At 36.6% G+C, this 23,170-nt stretch overlaps 2 protein-coding genes across 2 annotated transcripts in view; both read left to right on the top strand.

Annotated features, from left to right (window-relative positions):
* LOC131435793 (four and a half LIM domains protein 2) overlaps window positions 1–23,170 on the top strand; it is a 412,903-nt gene that overhangs the window by 55,946 nt on the left and 333,787 nt on the right. Inside the window, exon 2 of the mRNA XM_058603996.1 lies at window positions 1,625–1,710. Coding sequence (XP_058459979.1) covers window positions 1,625–1,710 — 86 coding nt within the window. The remainder of the gene's footprint in view (window positions 1–1,624; window positions 1,711–23,170) is intronic.
* LOC131435797 (uncharacterized) lies at window positions 16,730–18,300 on the top strand. The gene has a single exon (XM_058604003.1). The coding sequence runs from the start codon at window positions 16,827–16,829 to the stop codon at window positions 17,592–17,594; it is 768 nt and encodes a 255-aa protein (XP_058459986.1). The 5' UTR covers window positions 16,730–16,826; the 3' UTR covers window positions 17,595–18,300.

Below are 23,170 nucleotides of genomic sequence, written 5' to 3' on the forward strand. Positions count from 1 at the left end.
CGGTAAATCGTGAAAGAAAAAGTAAACAAAGAGAGACATTTGTCATTTGCAGTTAGGGGCTGTCCATAAAAAACGTCACGCTTTTTTTGACGATTTTTGACTCCCCATCCCCCCTTTGTCACAAATTGTCACAGAAGCAGAGAACCAACACCCCCCCCCCCCCTATGTCACATGTCACGAATTCAAAATAAATAAAATTCATCTCAATACATTCTCAATATGTATGACAAACCATACAAATATGAGGGAAAATCGATTTATTACATGCTGTCATTAGATTAAAAAATATCCCTAAAACTACAATATCATCGGAATTATTTTATTAATATCAATTATATAAATTATTAAAAGTATTTGGTTGGAATTGATGAAACATTTAAATCATCTGTTTTATTCCTCCTAGGGGTACACAGATATATTATTATTTTAGGTAAAGAATAGTATTTCCTTAGTGTAGCATACAGGGCTGAGAAAATAAAGACCAACACCTCATCTAAACGAGATCACTGCCGAAGAATCTTTCCATGATCAGTTGATCAGTGAATTTTAGATCACATCGATCAATATTGATACTGATCTTCCGTCACACAATGGGTAGTGATTTTGAGCTAAAATGATTCTTGATTTATGTAAGTCCAATCATTGGATGATTCGATAAGCTTTAATGTTGGTGGAGGAAAATCACATATGATCAAGATAAGACATGACACCCTTTTTCAAATGGATTACAATTGAATAAACTGCATCAGAATCAGATAAGAGAAATTCTTATGATATACTATTATTAATGCTAGAAAATCAAATTACTGAAAAAATTGTCAGTGCATAACTTAAGTTAAACCGTTTGAAGGCATCTTTTTTTTTACTCATATTAGGCAAAATTAATTAATTTCACTAATTTACTCGCTCCTCCGTGCACTTTAGCTGATCACAACAGAAATGATTTCCTACATCATTCATTTACGGCTTTTAACAAATACACGTTTTCCTATAGAATGTAAACGTTTATTGTGGAGATTTTTTCAAGAAATAGGGCAAAGCAGTAATATAATTAGTTATTTCAAAAATGCGCTCATTGAAAATATTGGACGTCACATTCCAAAAACCTCCCCCCCTTCCCCCTGTCACAAAAGGTCACGTTTTATGAAACACTCCCCTCCCCCTTGCGACGTGACGTCTTTTATGGACAGCCCCTTAAACCCTTTGGCATGGAACTATCGTATTGTTTTCTGAATTTATTGGATATCATCTGAACCGAAAGTGAAAATAAATACTGCATCGGAAAAAAACAACTTATTTTCTTAGGAAAAATCTTTATTAAAACTGCGAATGTTGAATTATTTAAAACGGAAGCATGAAAATATACATGAACCGTGTCAGGTTGAATTGCAACTGGGCATAAATCTTGTTCAGAAACAAACATTCCAAAAGATAATTCATTTTCTCAAGAGTGTAGCTTCAACTGTTAGCTCTGTGGCATTATATTCCATGAATGTCTCATTTCACTTTTTACGGTCACGTACTTACAACTGAACCCTTTTCAATCGTCAACTGAACTAGAGAGTAAAAAATGAAAATATAACGATCCATTATCTAACGCTAACATTATTTTTTTTCCTGCCAGGGAGTGATCATCAACGAAATCTTCGACGGAGCCGAGTGTGACAACTGTCCAGATCAATGCCCAGGATTTTCTCCTCACTCTTGGCGGTAAGTCAGAACAAATCAAATGATTGTTTACTTTTGAGCGCTTTTATGTTTATCCTATTTCTCGAACTCATAAATGTGCTTAACTCTAAACACAATATACTTGCTGACTTGTGGTTCAAGTAACAAATACACATGCAAACGAACGGCAATAAAACTTAAAATCTATGCCTCATGTGACGGGCTGTCGATGTTTGGTGTCGTTTCTTTTGCACGTGATTTCGCACACGTTGTCGTTTTTTAGCGGGACACACCGAGATGATGTGGCCTTCCTCACGGCAGTAGAAACATAATCGATTTCGATAACGACAGTCTGCTTTTATGTGGTCCGATTGACCGCATGCATCACAGTTCCCTTTGGCGATTCGTCCTGCTCCGGTTATTAAACCGTGACCGGTGGGCTTTCCGTGTCCAACGTTTCCCTTTATACTCGGTCGTAAGACCCTTTGATGATTATTGGCACTATGCGGGAAAACATTTCTTGCTGTAGTTGTAGTCGTAGTTTGGAACATAAGAATCGGTGGGGGTGGTACATCCGTATAATCCTCGATCGAAATGAATGCAATTGGCCTTGTTGGCGAAGGAGGAACAATCCTTTGTTGTTGCTGAATTTGAACCTGCTGTGGTCTATTCCGTTGATCGAATATATTCTCATCTTCATCATCTGATGAGTAGGAGCAGCAGCATTGGCCCATGGTGAAAATCAGAACACTTACACTATACTGTTAAATTGTTAACAGTTACTTTGGTCATATCACTATTGTTTGTCAACAAAACGAGATATCATCGCGACTATAAGTCGCTACAAATGTGCACTACTCTTCGAACACTTGCGCTAGTTTATTACATACTAAACCGTTGGATCGGCTGAAACAGTCCATTTACGATAATAGGAACAGGGATGCCAAACCTACTTGTCGAATAGCGATATGATTTTTAATCTTCTTTCAAATTACTTTACTATGGTGAATATTTTCTCCATATCATCGGATATATGATCAGTAATTTATGATAAATTTTCTTTAATATGAGATAACCTAACTAAGATAACTCAAAATTGAACGAGCATTAAGACGAAATTCAGAGCCAAAATAAGGTATTGTGCATGCAGATAAAAATCGGAAGCGACGTCTCTCTCGACTGATTATGTTGTTCCAGCGAAGTTCACTGTGCCCCAATGGTATGTAGACTGCCATGCGATATATTAATCATTCATAATTGTACGAAAATTCACTCCCTTGTAACGTTCAGTGTCAAACCCATTGATTCCCAAACATACATTATCAACTTTAAGCGCATACAGAAAGTAATATTCCATCGTTATGTGCTTCGATAGTGGAGGCAAGACAATGTATTCATTTATGTTGAAGCACGTGGTTCATAAACAAGACAACAAAATATGTATAAAGTAACATGATTCTATCAGTTGATGTATAGGAAATGGCAGTTCAACTGACGTCGCTCGGCAACGTCGCTGCGCTGGACTGTCCAGCGAATTGCAGATTCGTGCTGCAGCGACAATAATAAATCATCGAACAAAGTGTATCGTGCAAAACCGACACATGCACACAAAAAACCAATTCTCGAGTTCGGTATAGTAAAATGCCCATCCAGATCGGCAATACAAAATTTGGCGGATTGTTTAGTATTTAATATTATGTTTTATGAGTTTTTTTTAGTTAATGTACTGATTTTTCATCTTTTTTCCGAGATTTGGCAAAATCTTGTGCTAAACTAATCAGTGATTAACAATTATTCCTAAATCAGCAAATGCGTATGCCGAAATTTCGGAGCATGTATTAGTTTTTGCCGATTTTCGGCAAGACAACTGTCATTTACATTTTTGCTTGGCACTACGCAGATGATTTCTGATGAAATTTTTCGGCAGTCATTAGACAAAAAGGAATCACTACAAATAATTATTGGTTATTTATTGAATGCACCTTCCAAATTTTGCATTCTCTGTCGGGAAGTCATTCTAGGATATGCCGATGAACCTCAACGACAAGCAAGCCAACATTTACGACATTCAACGTTTGGACCAAATTACAAATTTTACAATTGTACCTACTCGAAACAAGTAATTTGATGTACATATTTTGAGTGTTCATACGAAAATAAAACGAAATGTTGATAATGTTGATTATTTAGATGTTTATTCACTGGTAAAACAGACACTTAATGTGTATGGTTAAAAACAAGGCTTGTTTGCAAGGGCACGCAGGGTTACTCAAAGAAAATTTCAAATCTATCATCGTGACTCATCTGGGCATTTTTGGGCTAATTATATTTATTAATCCGTGAGTTAACGTCCCTGTTTTTGCTTCATCAACCATATGGAGGTTGGGATTTTCAACACATTATTCTTTAACGCACAAAACTAGAATTTCGAAAGAGATTCAAGATCAGATTGAAAAATTTTGTTGCTTTTCTAAGTCGTCACTTATTTGACTGTTTGAAAATCACCTTGTGATTCAGTGATCGGAAGTCCGATTCAGCAATAAGACCTTTCTGTTGAATTTAACTCTCCTCATTAATACTGTCCATACCATAGGAGTTACAGCAAGAGAATAATTGCGATTCAAGACCAAATTTGATTTAAATTTGAGAGCTAATTTAAAATTTATTGCGTATATTTGTAAACAAAAGATACTATGTTATAACAACACAACCTAAATAAAAATATAATTTTTTTCCATAAATACGTTTATTTCTTAAGGCAGTTTACATAAGTTTTTCTTCGCCGTAGCATCACTTTTACATAAAATTCTTATCCTAGTATAATTCTAAAATAGTCACAACGATTTAAATTTATTAAAACGTTTTCCTCTTATTACTTAAATATCATCTTAGGTAATTTGCCATTAATTATGAAATCTACTCGGAAATATTATTTGAACCAAAAGAGTAACTTCTATCAATTTTAAAATAAGTAATTTGAGTTTGTTTGTGTCATTACATAATTTCTATTCTAATTGGACGCAGCTGGAATCAGAACTATGTAAGTCTTAAAAGGATCCTTTATTAAATTGAAACTCCAATATTCTTTATTAAATGATAAAGTATTTTCATGTATGGTCACGACAAGCAAGAATGTCTCGAACTAGGACATTGGATAGTCTACCTTGAATACACAAAGAATTTATTAGTTGAGATCTGACATCACGATACTCCACGCATGTCCAAACGACGTGATCAATATCCCGATAACCTTCGCCACAAGCACAATGATTAGTCTCGGAGAGCCCAATTCGAAGGAGATGTGCGTCTAACGTGTAGTGATTCGACATGAGTCTGCACATCATACGAATGAAATCCCTACTCACATCCAGTCCCCTGAACCATGCCTTTGTCGATATTTTCGGAATAATTGAGTGCATCCACCGTCTCTATCTCTATCATCTCTATCCCAAGAAGCTTGCCAGCTGGCAAGTGTTCTTTGGCGAGACGAGCTATAGAATTCGTTGAAAGCAATCGGTCGCTCATAAATTTCACCCTCAATAGCACCACGTTTGGCTAAAATATCGGCTCTTTCATTGCCAGGAATGGAGCAATGAGCCGGGACCCAGACTATAGTGATTAGATAATTATTGTTCAATATGTCGTTCAGGCACTGTTTTATTTTGCCCAGGATAAACGGTTCAGTCTTGCCAGCAGCGTTTGAGTGAATGGCTTCAATTGCACTCAGACAATCTGTGAAGAGAAAATTATGGTTTGGAGATAATGTGACGATTACACTCAAACTATAATGAACTGCTGCTAAGTCTGCTATATAAACAGATGCATTTTCTTGAGGCTTGAATGAGGCCGAAACATTATTGTTGAACATACCAAACCCTGTCGCTTTTTCAATTCGCGATCCGTCCGTGTAAAATATTTTCTCAGAGTCAATATGGCTGAATTTACTTGAAATATTTTTGGGATTTCCATGGAGCGTAGGTGATCCGGGATTCCACGCACTTCGCGTTGCATGGATATGTCGAAAAATAAAGTTGACTCAGGGACATTTAGGAGGCTGACACGGATAGGAATATATCTTGAAGGGTTTATTTCCTGGGACATATGGTTAAAATATACTGTCATAAATCTTGTTTGAATTTATTGAATTGATTGAAGCTCGACCAGCCTTTCGAAGTTATTAATAACCGGGGGATTCAGTACCTCACATCTTATTAGCAGTCGTGATGAAAGCTCCCAAATGCGATCTTTCAATGAAAGAACTCCCGCCAGAACTTCCAGACTCATTGTATGTGTCGAATGCATGCAGCCTAAGGCAATTCGCAAACAACGATACTGAATTCGCTCAAGTTTGATAATATGAGAGTTTGCAGCGGAACGAAAGCAAACGCACCCATATTCCATCACTGAATGTATCGTTGTCTGATACAATTTTATTAGATCTTGCGGATGAGCACCCCACCAAGATCCTGTTATTGTTCGAAGAAAATTTACTCTTTGTTGGCATTTTGTTATCAGATACCTAATGTGTCCTCACGTGCATTTGGAATCAAACCACACCCCAAGGTATTTGAAAGTCAAAACCTGTTGGATCATTCTTCCCATCATATGAAGCGGAACTTGCGCGGGATCATGCTTTCTTGAAAAGACGAAGCAAAGCAAAGTCTTGGCATTACATTCCTTTTGTGGAATTTGACCTTTCTGTTTGAACAGACTTCGCAGCCGATTCTTAGTGTACAGAATCATTGCATGGCTAGTACTATGGATCCTACTGACACTAAGAATCCTTCCAGATCGGGGCTCGAACATACGACAACTGGCTTGTATGGCCAACGTCCTATGCATTGAACCACCAACCCGGGACAAAGACGACTGAAACCACGCCATCATCTGCCAATTGTCTTAGTGTGCAGGGGGTTACTAGACAGCTGTCAATGTCATTCACGTAAAAATTATAGAAGAGCGGACTGAGACATGAGCCTTGCGGGAGACCCATGTAGCTAATTCTGAATGATGCTAAGTCGCCAAATGAAAAGTGCATGTGCTTTTCTGACAATAGGTTGTGCAAATAATTATTCATAACCGCTGGAAGTCTAATATGCAATTACAAACGGCTAGTAGGATATTCACAATAGAATATCTAGTTTTTTCAAATCATATAATCATATAAAGGAATAATATTTTCCATTTCTCTTGAATTTTTGGAGCTATAATATTTACTTTTTGTACACGCTTAGCAGATTTTTGATATCGTGTACTAAAAATTCAAATTGAATTGAAATATATCAAATAACGATACGATTTATTTGCGTAGCAAAATGGTTCTTCTGATATTTTGATATAACATAAATGAAAATTTAAATTACATAAAGAATAATATCACAGATAGTAAACACTACAAATGGTTCCATCTGCTAATGACGGTTTTGTTTTCTTGTAATTATCATTACATAATTCTTTATGTTTTAATTTTTTTTTCTAATAAGATGTAAAGCTGATGGCCTTGGTCATAATGTAAGATAGTAAGAAAAAAATTGCCAATTTCAATATAAAAAATGGAAGTGAAAATAAACAGAACTAATTTGTCATTGATTGAATTTTTAACGATTTGTATCAAATTGATAGTCCCGTGACAAAAGGGTCTAACTGAAAATGAGAGCATCTCTTTGTTTACTTCCTGTTTTAATTATTACAGAGCTGTTACGGAGCAATTTCCCAAAAGTTTCCAATATAAATAGATGGTTTGTGGTTTTAACTTGAAAGTTTTAGATTAAGTCGTCAAATATAAAATCAGTGCGATAAATCGTGAAAGAAAAAGTAAACGAAGGGAAACTGTCATTTGCAGTTACGTCCTTTTGTCCTTTTGTGGGACTGTCGATATCATCTTTTCGATACGCACAAACGCAAAAATCAAAAGTTTTTTCAACTTCAACGATATTTAATTCAGCCGAAAATAGTTTTGGTTTCTTTGAATTTGAGATCTAGTATTTTTTTGCTGGGTTTCAATTTTTTATCATTTTCATATTCAGCTTTTCAATCTTGTTATCAATACAGATCTTTGATCCCCCGATACAGATTTACAGATTTTTCTTCTGCAAAAATGCAGATTAAAATGTGGCAACCCTGACGAGATGCACTTCAGATGCTTCAATGTGTGAGTGTAGTTTTTAGGGATAGTACAAAAACAACGTTCCATCGCTGTGGAGAGTACAGAAACTTTTTTACTTTGCTTTGTCACCAACGTCACAGGCTAAGGCCAGTGATGGCCCATTTTGCCCGGAAGTCCACGTCTACGAGTGAAAACCCTAAGTTTAAAACAGAGTCTACTGCAAGTACCCAATCAATGCTACTTAAATGCAACGTGATTTTTGTACGATTCCTTAATAGGTTCACGCAAGCGGAGACGTTCACTTGTTTATACAGACGACCGATAATTTTTATAAACATTACCACTTGAGTCGGGTTCGATCCATGCTTATCTTCGTATTGTAGAATCAGCAGTCTATCGAGAAGCATTTCAACTTTCAGAAACTAGTTGTAATTCATCTGTTGTGTATAAAATGGGTGTAAGTTCGTCTGTACCTGCAAAACACTCGTCTAGACATTCATATGACCGTAACCGAAATCGAAACGGAACTCAAGCCCAGCGAAATTTCGGAGGTGGATCTTCCGGCCTAAGTTGGTCTCAAGCACACATGGTAAGTTCGCGGCCATCAGCACGAACGAACCTCAACGTAAGCCGAGCGTTGAATGACGGACTTAACAGCAAGCGAACCAACAACAACAACCGACATCAAAGGACAATTCAATTTGATCCCGCCACAGAAGTATCCATAACTGCAAAGGCTTCTGTTCCGAGAGCTCAACAAGACAAAGTATCCACCGCAGTGACAGTCAACCAAGTTCAAAGAGGCGTTCAACATACGAGAAGTGGCAAGCCTCGTCAGGACTATAGTGATGTCGAGTGCGGCGTTTGTGGCCACACCGGCCACAGTACGGAACGATGCCATCATCGCAAAAATAGCTGCTACATATGCGGTGAGCCAGGACATTTGGCTTCGGTTTGCAAACAGAAACAGCACATCACAGGAAGCCGGTACAAACCACGAAATAATACTAATAATAATATCAATTGGTAGTTAGTTATTAGTGTTAGTGGATCGTACGTTTTAAAATGTATTAGTGACTGTTGCAAGTGCAAAGTTAAGATCATGAAACTGTTTAGTTTTCAATAGTATTATGTTAGTGCGTTCCTAGAACTTAATGAGACCGACAGTGATTAGTGACTATGGATGTTGTATTAGTAGTGGCTTCGCTTTCTATTTTAGCAATTTATATTCGATTCGGGAAATAAAACCCACTCACCAATCCCAATCCCGAAACCAATCTTCAAACCCGAAACTGTCCACATGATCCGAACGTAATTTGTGGAATCTGTTTCCGATATGGGCATCTGCAGTCCATCTGCACACAGATCATACCAGAGGAACAAAGTCGATTCAATAAAGGATGGGAAATGTGGGTGCTGTGGCTAATAACACTGGTGCATCGTTTCGTGAGCAGTCTGCGGAGGATCATACACCCTTACTCGGAACGAACCTGCTTTCTCTGCCGTCACAAAGGACATATTGCTGCCAACTGCCCGGGTAAACGCTGGTATAAGCGAATAAAAATGTACACTATCGTAGTACTGTTAGTGGCTAGCATGTTATATATCTAGTTTGATTACTGAGAAGAACAATGATCTAAAATCTATCTATTCAACGGAAAAATCGCCGTAAATGTCTGTATTAAAAACTACTGAGTATATAACGTTCGACCGATTTTTATTTTTATCGTAGTTTGGCATAAATTTGTTTTTACTCTTGCAGTTATACTTCAATAAGTAACATGCATAATACACAAAAGAATAGTTCGAACAAAAATTTGTGCACTCGATTCCTATCCATACTTGTAACCAAAGCATTGCACTTTCTTTATCATTCCTTAATTGGCTCGTTGTGTTGTAAAATCGATATCATATAAGCTGATGATATCATTATTCCATAATATTAAACTTACAGAATAAGTTTGCATTATATTTGCTATATTCACTGAATAAATGTAAAAAAATATTGCAATTAAAATTTGTTTAATTTTGTCTTAGCATAATTAGCATTCGCCTCGGGCGCAACGTTTTTTTGGGGGGCGACGAATCTATACTTGGGACCTTCTATGTTTTGCTCACCAAATGCTCACCTTCAGAGATGGAGTTGAGGAAACTTTTAATTTTTTGCTCACTAAATCAACGATAGGGGCGGCAATTTTTTTCTAGATAAGCCACTGTTCAAATGTATTACTGTTGTTACTTTTGGTTTCGAGAATGTTGTCGACTTTGCAAACGTCAACTTTGAATAACGCTTTTCTGGACTAACCGAAACAATCTGAATGAGTTTGTGTTAAAAACCAGCCCTCGCCATAAATGGGAAAAAAACCTTTGAGATGGAATTAGGAGCAGAGTAGTGAACATATCAGAAGTGCTTTTAGCTGATTTTTTTAACATTATTTTCATTTCCAAGGAACGTGAATCAATTTTCCATGTGCACAGTGGTTTAAAAGCGCAATTTTACGCTCTTAATTGATAACTCATAGAAACGTGGTTTTCGAGGTACAGTATTTTCAGCAAAGTTGCTCAGAATGATAGACGCCATCTTTTGACAAATTTTGTTTATGTGATTAATCCCCCTGAAAGTGAAATAAAAATATTATTTTTGCTCAGGGCCAACATAGGGGCTAAATTACTTCGACGAAGTTGTGCAGAAAGTTATTTCGAACAAATTTGCTAAAGGTATTATTCCCGTAACTTGAATGTATTTCACAATATAATGTATTTTCTAAAAAGGGTGTCCTAAAACCAGTTTTTGTACGAAAACACAAATATTTTCAATTTATATGAGTTTTACATGTTCTACAAAGTTTTTTATCATTAAAAACTACACAACTTTCTCAAACATACTGTGCTGCTATCATTTCAGTTTAAAGAAATAGAGCCATTTTTCGTGATTTTTTTAGCAAAATTCCAACTTTTCTATCATCAAAAGTCGCAGAAAGGTGCAGATGAGACTACTTCAAAAGAGCTTTCTTACCGTGGTTGAATTACTCGTCTGCGATCGTCTGCAGGCGAGATATGTTCTTTTCAAATATCGTTGTCCTTGACATTTGCAATGATAAGGTTCATTGTAGATCAGATCAGATTTCAGTATATATTCATTGCCATGGTACTTGTCACAAAATATATTTTTTTGCACATGAAAAATCGCTCTATTACATTAAATTGAAATGATAGCAGCACAGTATGTTTGTGAAAGTTGTGTAGTTTTTAATGATAAAAAACTTTGTAGAACTTTAAAAACTCATATAAATTGAAAATATATGTGTTTTCGTACAAAAACTGGTTTTTGGACACCCTTTTCAGGAAATACATAATATCATGAATTACACTCAAGTTACGGGAATAGTACCTTCTATAAACTTGTTTAAAATGACTTTCTGAACAACTTTGCCGAAGTTACTTAGCCCCTATGTTGACTCTGAGCTAAAATAACATTGTTATCTTACTTTTAGGGGGATTAATCACATAAATAAAATTTGTCAAAAGATGGCGTCTATCATTCGGAGCAACTTTGCTGAAGATATTGTACCTCGAAAACCACGATTTAATGAGTTATCAATTAAGAGCGTGAAATTGGACTTTTGAACCACTGTGATGTGGAGCAAGACGAATTAAGCAGCAATATGAAAAAATCATAGTGATTTTAGTGGCTAAATCAGGTTTTTAATGTAACGTTCTTACAAATGAGATGAAATAGGGAGCCCTTACCCTATTAACAAACTGGCAGCAATTAGTGAGTGCTATTCAATATTTTCGATATTGTAAGCTTGCTATACTGTACAGTTAAACAAGTTGAGCAGTTTTTTTTAAATTGAATTATTTAAACGGTTATTGAAGATAAACGGTTAAAGGCGCTAATAAAACAAACAAACAAAATTACACAAATTATCTGAATATAGTAAGTTTCTAAACTGTTAAAAAAATTGGCTCGATTTGGATTTTGCCCATGTTCTCTTGTGCCGATAGTTCAATAAATCATAATTTTTCGTAGAATAACCTAAATCATGGAATTTTTACTGTACATTAAAATCATTTATGTTATACGGAAACCCTATGGTCAACTAAATACTCTTCACGAATATCCGTTTGGAATAATTAGAAAGAAGCGATACATAGTTATGTGAATTTATCTCTCACGTGTAATTCAAATATATTTTCAATTTGTCTTTATGTCATAGTATTCATAAAATGTCTGGTCTGTCTTTAAAACACGATCTTTCTCAATTTTCCCTTTGAAATGCACTAAGTTTGGAAAAAATAACGCCTTTCTTCGACAATGAGTAAAGCAAAAGAACAATGCGGTAGGATCCTAACAATAAGAGCTAATGTATCTGGGATTGAGATTTGATCTGTATCTGTTCCAAAGCTCAAATAGTGCCGATCAATAAAAATTTAATAATGATTGGGTAATAAATCGACTACATCTATGCTATAATAAACAGCTAGCTGTTTTTGTTATAAACCGAGGCATGCTAAGGGCGACGAATAAATTATTGTTCAAAATCCAAAGTAAAACAGTTTGCTTACCAGAGGTTCTCGAAGAAAAAGTATTTATAAAGCATTGGTGTTGAAAGCAGCTTCTGTGTACGGTTTGTTCCTTATTTCATTTATTTATTTATTGTTATTATGTCAATCGGATATTAAATTCTGAATTGAGTTGAACTTAGTGTATCATTCTCAAATGTGCTCAAAACCCACAAGGAGCTGGGGTCCACTAGGAGATTGATAGTACCTATTAGCTCTCTCCGGACAGTACCAGCCTAGATATCGTGTGGAATCCGGTGGAAAAAATGAACCAAGAATAGATCCACTGGGTTCCTGCTTCCATGTCGTAAAAGGTGACAATTGCAGGAGTTTCTTTTTCCTTTCAGTTATCAGATATTTTCAATGTTTCACTTCTGATTACTCTATTTTACTAAATTATCTCTTCATTCAACATATCAATTTCCGTCTAGTTTCGGAGAAAAGTTTTATTTGGAATGTTTTCTTCTTCCATGTTATTGATTGTCTTTTAGGATTATAAATTGAATGATAAAAATTAACGATTGCGCAAATCCGTTGATATTACAAAGTTAATAACAGAGATAACGTTATATTGAATACATAGTAAAAAAACACTTGATATTAATATTTCAAACAATAAATTAATATTTTTCTCGGTAGCCGGCTGCCCAGATCAACCAATATAACCAATTGATATTTTTAGTAAATAATTAAAATAATGAAGCGGAAATAATAAAGAATCAAGACGCGCGCAAAATCTGTTAACCTGTTTTTGGTGATTTAAAATGATTTTTCAATAACTTTTTAGAATATGTCAATGCAATGAAGTTTTCATTCTCTACGCGATAGTATTGCAAATTTTTCTTCAGTTTCCTCGGAAAAGAGATGTGAATCAAGACTTCCAGGGACTTTAATATAGGATATTGTTGAAACGTTCACTCGGGAAGTCAGTGACTTTAGTGCTACATCCGAGCATCTTGAAACCGGAACATACTGAGTCGCACGCGAATAATACCAATACTGAAATTTTTACTAACAAATATCCCTCTCCCGTGACACTTGTGGAGTGCGCAGTAGTATATACGGCCTCTAGTAACAACAAGTGTTGGACTAACATCCCTTCCCATTCCTTAGACGATCTACGTTTGGGCCTGGCCGGCGCCGGTACTGGTCAATGATTTCTGGGGTTACCAGAAGCTGTACATTGAAGGATGATTTACCAGTCCCAGGTTGGATCATCTATAATTTTCCTGTACAATTTCAGCTAATCCCGATCAGTAACGGAGTAGCAACCAGGGATGATCGCTCAAGCTCAAAATCAGCCCTCGCCATAAATGGATATAAAACCTCTAGCGATATGGAAGTATCCCGATCAACATATTGTATCTAAACTATTTCTCTTTTTGATACTTGTTAGAAAATAACTACTAACGAGACCAAAATTGTATCAGAACTTACTACGAAAATAGCATTTTGTTTTAAACTTGTTAAAGCTTAATGATCGGTATGTGAGGCATTCAACGACTATTTTTCAAGTATCGGGGCCTCTTGAGCAGAATAAATTTCGAATAAAGGCAATATGGAATAAAAATACGAGAAAAGGTCCTAAGTGCAAATGATAGTTTCTCTTTGTTTACTTTCTCTTTCGATTATTGCGGTCCTATCGGTAATCCCTCTCTCTAACTCTTTACATAAAATAACGACTGAACCCATCGACTTTCGATCTGTAGTTAAGAAATTATTGGAAAGTACAGGGGTATGCCGTAACATAATAACTGAATGAGTTAATAAACAAAGCGGATCTGTCAGTTGGACTTGGGACCTTTTCTAATGTTCATCGAGTATGAATCCGATCGAAAATATGTCCTATGTCCAATTATAGTTGTTTAGTTTTCATGAAATTATTTTATTCATCGTCGTTCTAAATTAATAGTAATTAAAATCTCATTTCTTTCAATCCAAACGTGTGACAATCGATTAAGCATTGAGATGTAGGAGTGAGTTCCTCTTTAAAGTTTTTGTTATTTAGAAACGGTAATCAGAGACTAGCGTGACTGAAAATAGTTCGTGTGTTTATGAATTAGTATGACGAATAAATTGAAATAGTTTTGAGCCCAACTTTGTAGATTTTTCGGTATTGTCTTTTTGCGTCTTTTAACACGGTTTGAATTTTAGAAACTCATCACCCTGCTCCGAAGCATCGCTTTATCAAGTGCGTAAAACCACAGAAAACAGGTATACAGGCTCGCATATGAACTGTGTGTAAAATTTGCTCAAGCACGTGACAGATGTCACCCCGATCGACACGACTATTTGGGTGCAATATTCGCATCACGGCACAATTTTTTTGGGTGCTACATTAACTTCAGTCAAATTTTTTATTTTGCTGTTGTTTAAAATGTTTAGTTTATTTAGTTTTATTCCGATTGATTCACGTGTTATTCAAACGACATCGAAATAAAGTTGTCTTTTACTCTTAGGAAAATAGCGTGAGAAGCGTTCAAATGGTTGCAGTTGGAATATTTCTATAACAGGTAGAAGAATTTTGTTATTGTTCTGGAACGTAGTGGGACGTTTTGAAAGCTCGCGGCGAACAGTCGAGTAGGTGGCAGTTGTGTTTCTAACGTATAGCAGATAAAACATTTACACAGGATTTTGAAAATTTTTGTTAGAGCCTGTATATCTGTTATCTGTGGTAAAACTTAAAGACTGTCCCAGAAAGTATGGACGCAACCAAAAATCGCTGCCATTTCGCAATGGGTCAGAATCTGTCAATTTTAATGGCTGCGTCCTGTTGTTTACACTCTTCTCTAACCACTTGTGCAGTTATTTATTCGTTTTCATTAGTTTGTTTCGAAATGCGTGGACTATCAGCAAAACAACGTCGAAAAATTGTGTACAAATGGTGCGCAGAACGCGGACTGTCACTGCGAAAGATAGCAAAAGTGAGAGGAGTAAATGAAAAAGCCGTGCGAAATGCAATCAGGAAGTTCGGTGAGGATAACACCTTTGAGGATAAACCGAAAACGGGTCGAAAAAAAGGTCCTGCTAACCATCAGTTGGATAAACGTATTCTGAAGGCGTTCGAGCAAAAGAAGGAGGTTTCAGTTCGGGATGTGGCCAACAAAGTGGGCACTTCGAAGTCAAATGTTCTTCGTGCTAGAGAACGTTTGAATCTTCGAACTTATAAGAAGCAGAAACAACCGAAACGTAGTCCGAAACAAGATGCATCGATCAAGCCGAGGGTTCGAAAGCTGTACAATACGATTCTTGCTGGAAATTTGAACTGCATAATCATGAACTATGAAACCTACGTGAAACTCGATTACAAATCATTTCCGGGACCACAATATTATACGGTGCGAGAAGGGGCAAGTGTTAAACCAGTCCGAGACATCGATTGAAGTCGAAAAATTTGGTAAGGAAGCTATGGTCTGGCAAGCAATTTGTAACTGCGGTAAAATTTCGGAACCCTTCATCATCACTGCTTCAATGAACAGCGAAATATACATCAAGGAATGTTTACAAAAACGACTTCTACCCATGATTCAAAGCCACAAGGATCCTGTTGTATTCTGGCCAGATCTTGCTTCTTGTCACTACTAGAAATCAACGGTAGAATGGTATTCTACCAAAAATGTCACTTTCGTCCCAAAAGACATGAATCCACCAAATTGCCCACAACTTCGACCAATTGAGGAATTTTGGGCATTAACGAAGGCACATCTTAGGAAACATGTCTCGGCAGCCGAAACCATTCAACAGTTCGAAAAAGATTGAAAAAAAGTGTCAAAACTTGTCGCCAAGGAATATAATGAAGAACGTTCGCAGGAAGGTGCGCCAGCTAGTCTACAATGGTTAAGCAGCAAATGTTGAGAATAATATTCTATTGTTGTAGTCTAATATTATCAGTATATCGAATAAAATTTGAATATCTAACACTTTTGAATTATTTACAGCGAAATCAAAGTGCGTCCATACTTTCTGGGACCGTCTTTAACAGATCCGGTTTTTCACTGCAACCGTACACAATTGCATTTCGCACTTGCTCTTCTTTCGACGCCATATTAGATCTGAAAGCTTGTAGTGTCACCAAAAATTGATTTTGCACAATAAACATTCATCAGCATTTCACGCGTTGATGAAGTATTTCCAGAGATATACGTGGGTATTCAGATTTTGTCGTGGTCAAGCCCTGCATTTGACACCTAAAAAGATGCACTAGCTAAGAGATTTTCCTATGCTCTAATAATCGGAAACGAAACCGAATGAATTCTGCATCCAAATGTAGTACAAATAATTTTTGGTGCATTCCCATTTCCCCTAGCTCCCCTACACTCGAGTTTGCTTATCGATTGTTGTTTTTAACGGTGTGTAGGTAAATGCTCCAGCAGACCACGGAGGCTTACAAAGCAGTGTCAGTGATTGCTTTGACTGACTGCCTCTATGGTTGCATTTGCTGCGCAGTTAACGTAGTTGGCTAGTTTCTGTTTTCGAATTGAGCAAAATGGCAGCTAGTGTGTTAGCCCGACCCGATCCATTCGACTGTCGCAACGGTGACTTCGATTACTATCTGGAGCAGTTCGAACACTTTTTGGTGCTGAACGGGATCGACGACGAAAGCAAAAAGATACCGCTGTTCATCACCCTTATCGGTCAGGACGCTTACAAGATACTGAAAGAAAGCTGTTTACCGGCTGATCCGAAGGACAAAACGTTCGAGGAACTGAAAACAATACTGTTGCAGTATTTTGCACGTAGGCAGTTTTACAGTAGACACCAGAGACCAGGTGAGCAACTTGGAGCATTTATCAACGATGTGAAGAGACTTTCGCTCAAGTGCGACTTTGGTCCGTTTGCGAAGGAAGCTCTACGCGATAGAATAGCCTGTGGAAAGATACCGGATGACACCAGTGATAAGAAACCGTCCGGTAGTACTGCGCAAGCCAAACCGGTTCCACCGGCGAAGACCGCAGAGGTGAAACCAAAACCACCTAAAAAAACTGATGAAGTCAGCAAATCGAAGCAAGTTTCAATACCAACCAGCACCAAACAGAGGGGACAAAAAACCGCTGAACCAAAAGAACATAGGTGTAAAATCTGTGGTCATGATGGTCACAAAGAAGCTGACTGTGCGCATAAGGATGCCTCTTGCTATCTGTGTCGCAAAAAGGGACACATTGCGTCCGTGTGTCGCGAGAAGAATAAGCAAGCCGGACAACAACCGGTACAGGTGCATGTTCACGTGCAGCAGAATACGGCGATGAAAAACTAGGCATTAAGCCTTACTGCTTCCGGTCCGACGGTGGTAAAAACAAGCGGTAGTTTCAAGGGCATTTAGTTTTGAATGGATTCCAGATAAGCTTTTTATCGTTTAGACATTCAAGTGATTTGATAGGAATTCGTGACTCCATGGTAATACCTTTGCGATGTGTTTTTGGTACGTGTGAATGTGTTGGAGTGGTTATCAGGCACTAGTTACGGAGATAAGGATAATAAACACATCAATTCAGAAGTTGATCTGCTGCGTTAAAATTTGATTCCCAGCAAACTTAACATCTGACAATCTGTTATAATTGTTGAGTATTCTGGTAAACATAAAAACACAAATATCATATGGTTAAAACATAAAAGATTAAAGTTAATTTGAAGTGAAAAAAAATATGACGGACAGTTGCATAGCTGGAACCAGTTCCACTAGAAATATATTAAAGACAAACCCAGTATTGCAATCATTATTATCAATTTAAACCCAATAAAGATAACTGGATGAACGTTTTCCTGGTTTTATTTTAATGTTACACGCAGCGAAAAAAATGTAAAATTAACCAAATTTGGGTTTTTTTATTGAAATAGTTACAAAATGAAATCTGGTTTGATATAGCAAAAAGGGCTGCTTGCTCACTAAAAATAATAATAAAAAAAATTATCATTTTTCAGAATTATCGGTAAACAAAATATATTCAAATGTTCTGCATGATAAAAAGCATCATTCGAACAACATTTTGTAATTTCTTCGTGGAAAAATATTGAGAAATAAGTCGCTGAAGAGGTATTTTTGAGGACGTTTCTTAAAAATCATGATTTGCGGTGTCCACTGTATCTCAGCGCAGACCAATCAGAAGTGAACAAATGAATGCTGAATAGTTAGAGAAGAAGTTTTTCTAGACCCCAACCAACGTTTCTGTTTGATTTTTTTTTAATTTTGTGAATTTTTGGTGGTTGTTCAATGTGAAAATTACGATTTTTCACGAAAAATTCCGCCATTTTGTAGCTGTAAAACCTCCCCAAAGTAACAAACAACGAAACGGTAAACGTTGGGGTCTGGTTATTTATATGTAGAAAGTGTGTGTAAAATTGAAAAAAAAATGTTTTTTAATGACGATGGACACGGACTTTCAAAATCTGCTTTCGAGAAAAACGCGTTAAAAGTTTTTTGCCTATAAAATCAATTTTTTTTTATTTTTTTCTTTTATAATTTGTTATAATGAAACATTTCAAAGATGTTTTGTCAAGTTTTTAAGTCGATCGAAGCAAAAATCTTGGGCTTGTGTGCCGAGCTCTTAGTTTTGTTCCGATAGCCTTGAAAATTTCACAGAATATTCTTGAAATGTTTTACTATAAGAAAATACAAAGAAAATAATAAATTAATAATTTTGATGATTTTGTGTTAGACCCTACCCGCCCCTTAAGTAGTTAGTTTATTTCAGCAAACAGACATATTTTTCGTTTGGTTAGACCAAAAATTTGATTCAGATCAAATAGAGATCATTTTTGATGCTGAAGAGAGAAATTGGTTCCAAACAAGCATATGCTAGTTTGAAATGAACATACAAGGTACAATTCAAATGTACCAAGACTTTTTAAACAGCGCGGCTCCTAGTGTCGCCAAATTTGGACTCTATTCGACGCTCACTTTCCGACCGACACTACGAATGTACATTTAGCGCGATATCCCAGCCTTTATACGTCCAAATGTCATGAAAATTTTATACGACAACACTGCTACACAATTGACGGATAAAAGTTTCAGACAGGTCCTGGAACTTTTGAATTTTTTTTTATTCAAAAGATATTTTATTCAGGCCTATTTGCGTACAAGCTTTACGTGGCCGATTTAGCTGAGTTTTTAGATAAATTTTTTTTTGTATTGGATCTCGTTGTCAGGGGGAGAGGAGCTTCCATTTTCCTCCTGCGAGGATTGAGGGTCAGTTTGTTCGCGGTTCGTCTCGTCATTCGTTGCAGCATCGGTGGTATGTTTGTTGATTTCGTTGCTAGTTGCTGTAGATGCGTCTTGTTGTACATTGTTTGCAGTTGCTTGTTGGTTGGATGGTAAGTTGTTAACTGCAGCTGGTGTACTTTGTTCTATAGGGGTTACGTTAGATGGTTTCGTTGAAGGGGATACTTCCCTGTTGCTGGTGACTGTCACAGGTGTACTGGGGTTGCTTGGGGTTTGTGTGAAGGAAGCACCGTTGTCCTTTGGTGTAGTTGTCTCGTTGTCCAGTTTATCACATGGCTTACCGTAGTGAACAGCTTTTGGGCAATATTGACATGTGGCCATCTGATTGTCATAGGTAACAAGTGATTTGCACGGGATTCTCGTGTCCTGACCCAATGTCACATAAGAAGGTATAGGCCTCCTCAAGCGCATGCGTAACAAACGTACGCCATTTAGAATACCGGGGAAAAAATTCTTCCACTTTTCTTTTTCGATAGAGAGAATCTCTCCGTATTGGGACATGGTTTTGCAAATATAAGGATCCATGACGCTTGAGGGAAGATCAACGCACTCACTTCTATAGCACTATCGTTCATATATACTGGAATGTTTTACTTGATATTTTCATGCTCCACATAGTGCACATTATTATTGTCTTTAGCGAATTGAATTGCATCCAACTCTTTATAGAACTCTATACAAACAACATTATTGGTCTTATTGCATTGCACACGTTTAATGTCAAGATGCATTTGCTCTTTAAGCAAACCTTCAAGTTCTCGTATCGAAGGTCGAATTTTGCACTGTCTGAAGTCAACAATAATTGTATTTTTTCGTACCGGTGGTAGCTTTTGTTCGTTTGGTTCACTCATTTCGAGGTCGTTCTATTGTTCACTACACAATACTGTACTTGGTTTCTTCTGTCCCGAACATAAGCGGTTTTGGTTTATCGACTGTCTTGGATGAGATGTGAAACCGAACTGTACTTTTGAATTGTATCTTGTAAATTAATTTTAAAAATGGATTTGACAGCAGTTAGGGTTGGAACTAGGTAAGTATGCAGCATCGAAGCCGGCTGGCAAAAAAGTATAAACGAATGAATTAAGGTTAATTCGTACAAAAAACAGTATGTTTTGTTGTGAATTTTTAGTGAATGTGAATTTTGAGTGACCTAATTGACGGTATGTTTAGTGTTAAGCTTCGATATTTCCTAAATTCGCAACTGACAACTAGACGGCAATCGAACCAAACTGAAAAAATACTAGATTTTGACCTGAATATATAGAAGAGAGTGACGACAGCTGAAACATTTTTTGTCAGTGTTATTCTAAATTAGCAAATGACCTATCGAATCCTATATAATGCTTGAAGGACGGGTAGGTTTTCACACTTTTGAAAAATCATTTTTATCTTTATATTTCCTTATAGTAAAACATTTCACGAATATTATATGAAATTTTCAAGCCAATTGGAATGAAACTCTGAAAGCTATGGGCCTTTATCTATGCTTATCCCATTCTGCGAAGATGCAAGAGCTCGGCGCACAGGCCCAAGATTTCTACTTCGATTGACTTAAAGACTTGAAATATTTTGCACAAAAGAAAAAGTATGTTTTTTTAAAGTGTTAGGACTCTATGGGCCCCTAGAACAATAAATTGTTTACTTCGAATTTATAGACAATGAACTTCAAACGAGTTTGGCATTCGAAAACTGCTTCACCAACTATTTTCAAATTTTGAACACACTTTCTACTTGTAAAATATTAGACCCCAACGTTTTCCTTTTCGTTTTTTGTTATTTTGGGGAAGTTTTACAGCTACAAAATGGCGGTAAATTGACTTTAAACAACCATCAAAAATTTAAAAAATGAAAAAAAAAATCGAACAAATACGTTGGGATCTAGAAAAACATCTGCTACAACTATTCTGGTTTGATTTGTGCAATTTTGATTAGTCTCCACTGAGATACAAAGGACACCGCAAATCCTGATTTCTAAGAAGCGTCCTCAACACTGCTCCTTCATCGCCTGTCACGAAAAAATTACTAAATGTTATTCGAATGATGCTAAATTAGTGTTATTTTTCATCCGCTATTTTTCGATTCCTCTGAAATATGTTAAAATTGGGATGCCAACACTCTTGTAAAACTTTTTAACGCCTATAACTTACAAAAAGTAATACATATAACGTTTCGTAACAGACAAAACATACAAAAGAGTAACGGATGTAACGCCTCGTAACGCTTGTACCTTTTAAAAATGTAACACATGTGACATTTTGTAACATCTAAAACATACAGAAAAAGTTACGCATGTCACGACCCATGACCTACAAAAGAGTAACGCATGTAATGCTTCGTAACGCCTAGAACTTAATTACAGTAACGAGTGTAACGCTTTCTAATGCCTCTAACTTACAAAAAACACTTTGTAACCCATAAAAAAGAGTAACGCACGTAACATCTACAACTCACAAAAAACTAATGCATGTAACGCTTCGTAATGCCAAAAACATATACAGAGTAACACATGTCACGTTTCGTAGCACCTGTAACCTACAAAAAGTAACGCCTTGTAACGCCTGAAACTTACAAATTGTAACGCTTCGTAACGCTTAGAACTTAAAAGTAACGAATGTAACGAATCGTAACTCTTGTTACTTACAAATGCGTAACGCTTTTAACGCTGCGTAACGCCTTTAACTAATTAAAATTTCACACATGTAACGCTTCGTAACACCTATGACTTACACAAAAGTAACACATGTAACGCTTCGTACCACCTTTGAATCACAAAAAAGTAACTCATGTAACGCTTATAAATTACAAAAATAAATAACGCATGTAACGCTTTATAACGCCTATGATTCAGAAAAAAGTAACGTATGTAACGCTTCGTAACGCCTTACTTACAGAATAGTAACGCATGTAACGTTTCGTAACGCTTATAATTCAAGAAAAAGTAATATATGGAACGCCTCGTAACGCCTATGACTCACAAAAAAGTAACGCATATAGCGCTTCGTAACGCCTATGACTCACAAAAAAGTAACGCATATAATGTTTCGTAACGCCTATAACTCAAGAAAAAGCAACGTATGTAGCGCTTCGTAACGCCTATGACTCACAAAAAAGTAACGTATATAACGCTTCGTAACGCCTATAACATACGAAAACGTAACGCATGTAACGCTTCGTTACGCCAATAACTTACAAAAGTGCGACGTATATAACACTTCGTAACCCTTATAACTTCCTCAAAAGTAACGCATCGTAACCACAGAATCTAACCCTTATAACGGTTTCTAACATTCATAATTTCCACAAAATAACTCATATGATTTGAAACCCTCAATTTAAGATAATTATCGTGTGCAACGCTTTCTAGCTTCTTTGACATAACGTAACGTTTCCTATCTACCGATAATATCGAGTGAGACGCTTCGTCAAAAGGAATATTTTTCCATATTAGAGACTGGTATAAAGTCGATGCCTTTCACGCAACCCGCCTGGGTTCGATTCCCAACCCAGCACATATTGTCAGGAAGTTTTTCTAGAGCCCGAAGAGGGGAAGCGGAACAAAAAACAATTTTTTTTCATAGTACCTTTACTCAGACGCCCACTCAGTTTCATAA

This window comes from Malaya genurostris, chromosome 3 (genome assembly GCF_030247185.1).
Source record: "Malaya genurostris strain Urasoe2022 chromosome 3, Malgen_1.1, whole genome shotgun sequence".
NCBI lineage: Eukaryota > Metazoa > Arthropoda > Insecta > Diptera > Culicidae > Malaya > Malaya genurostris.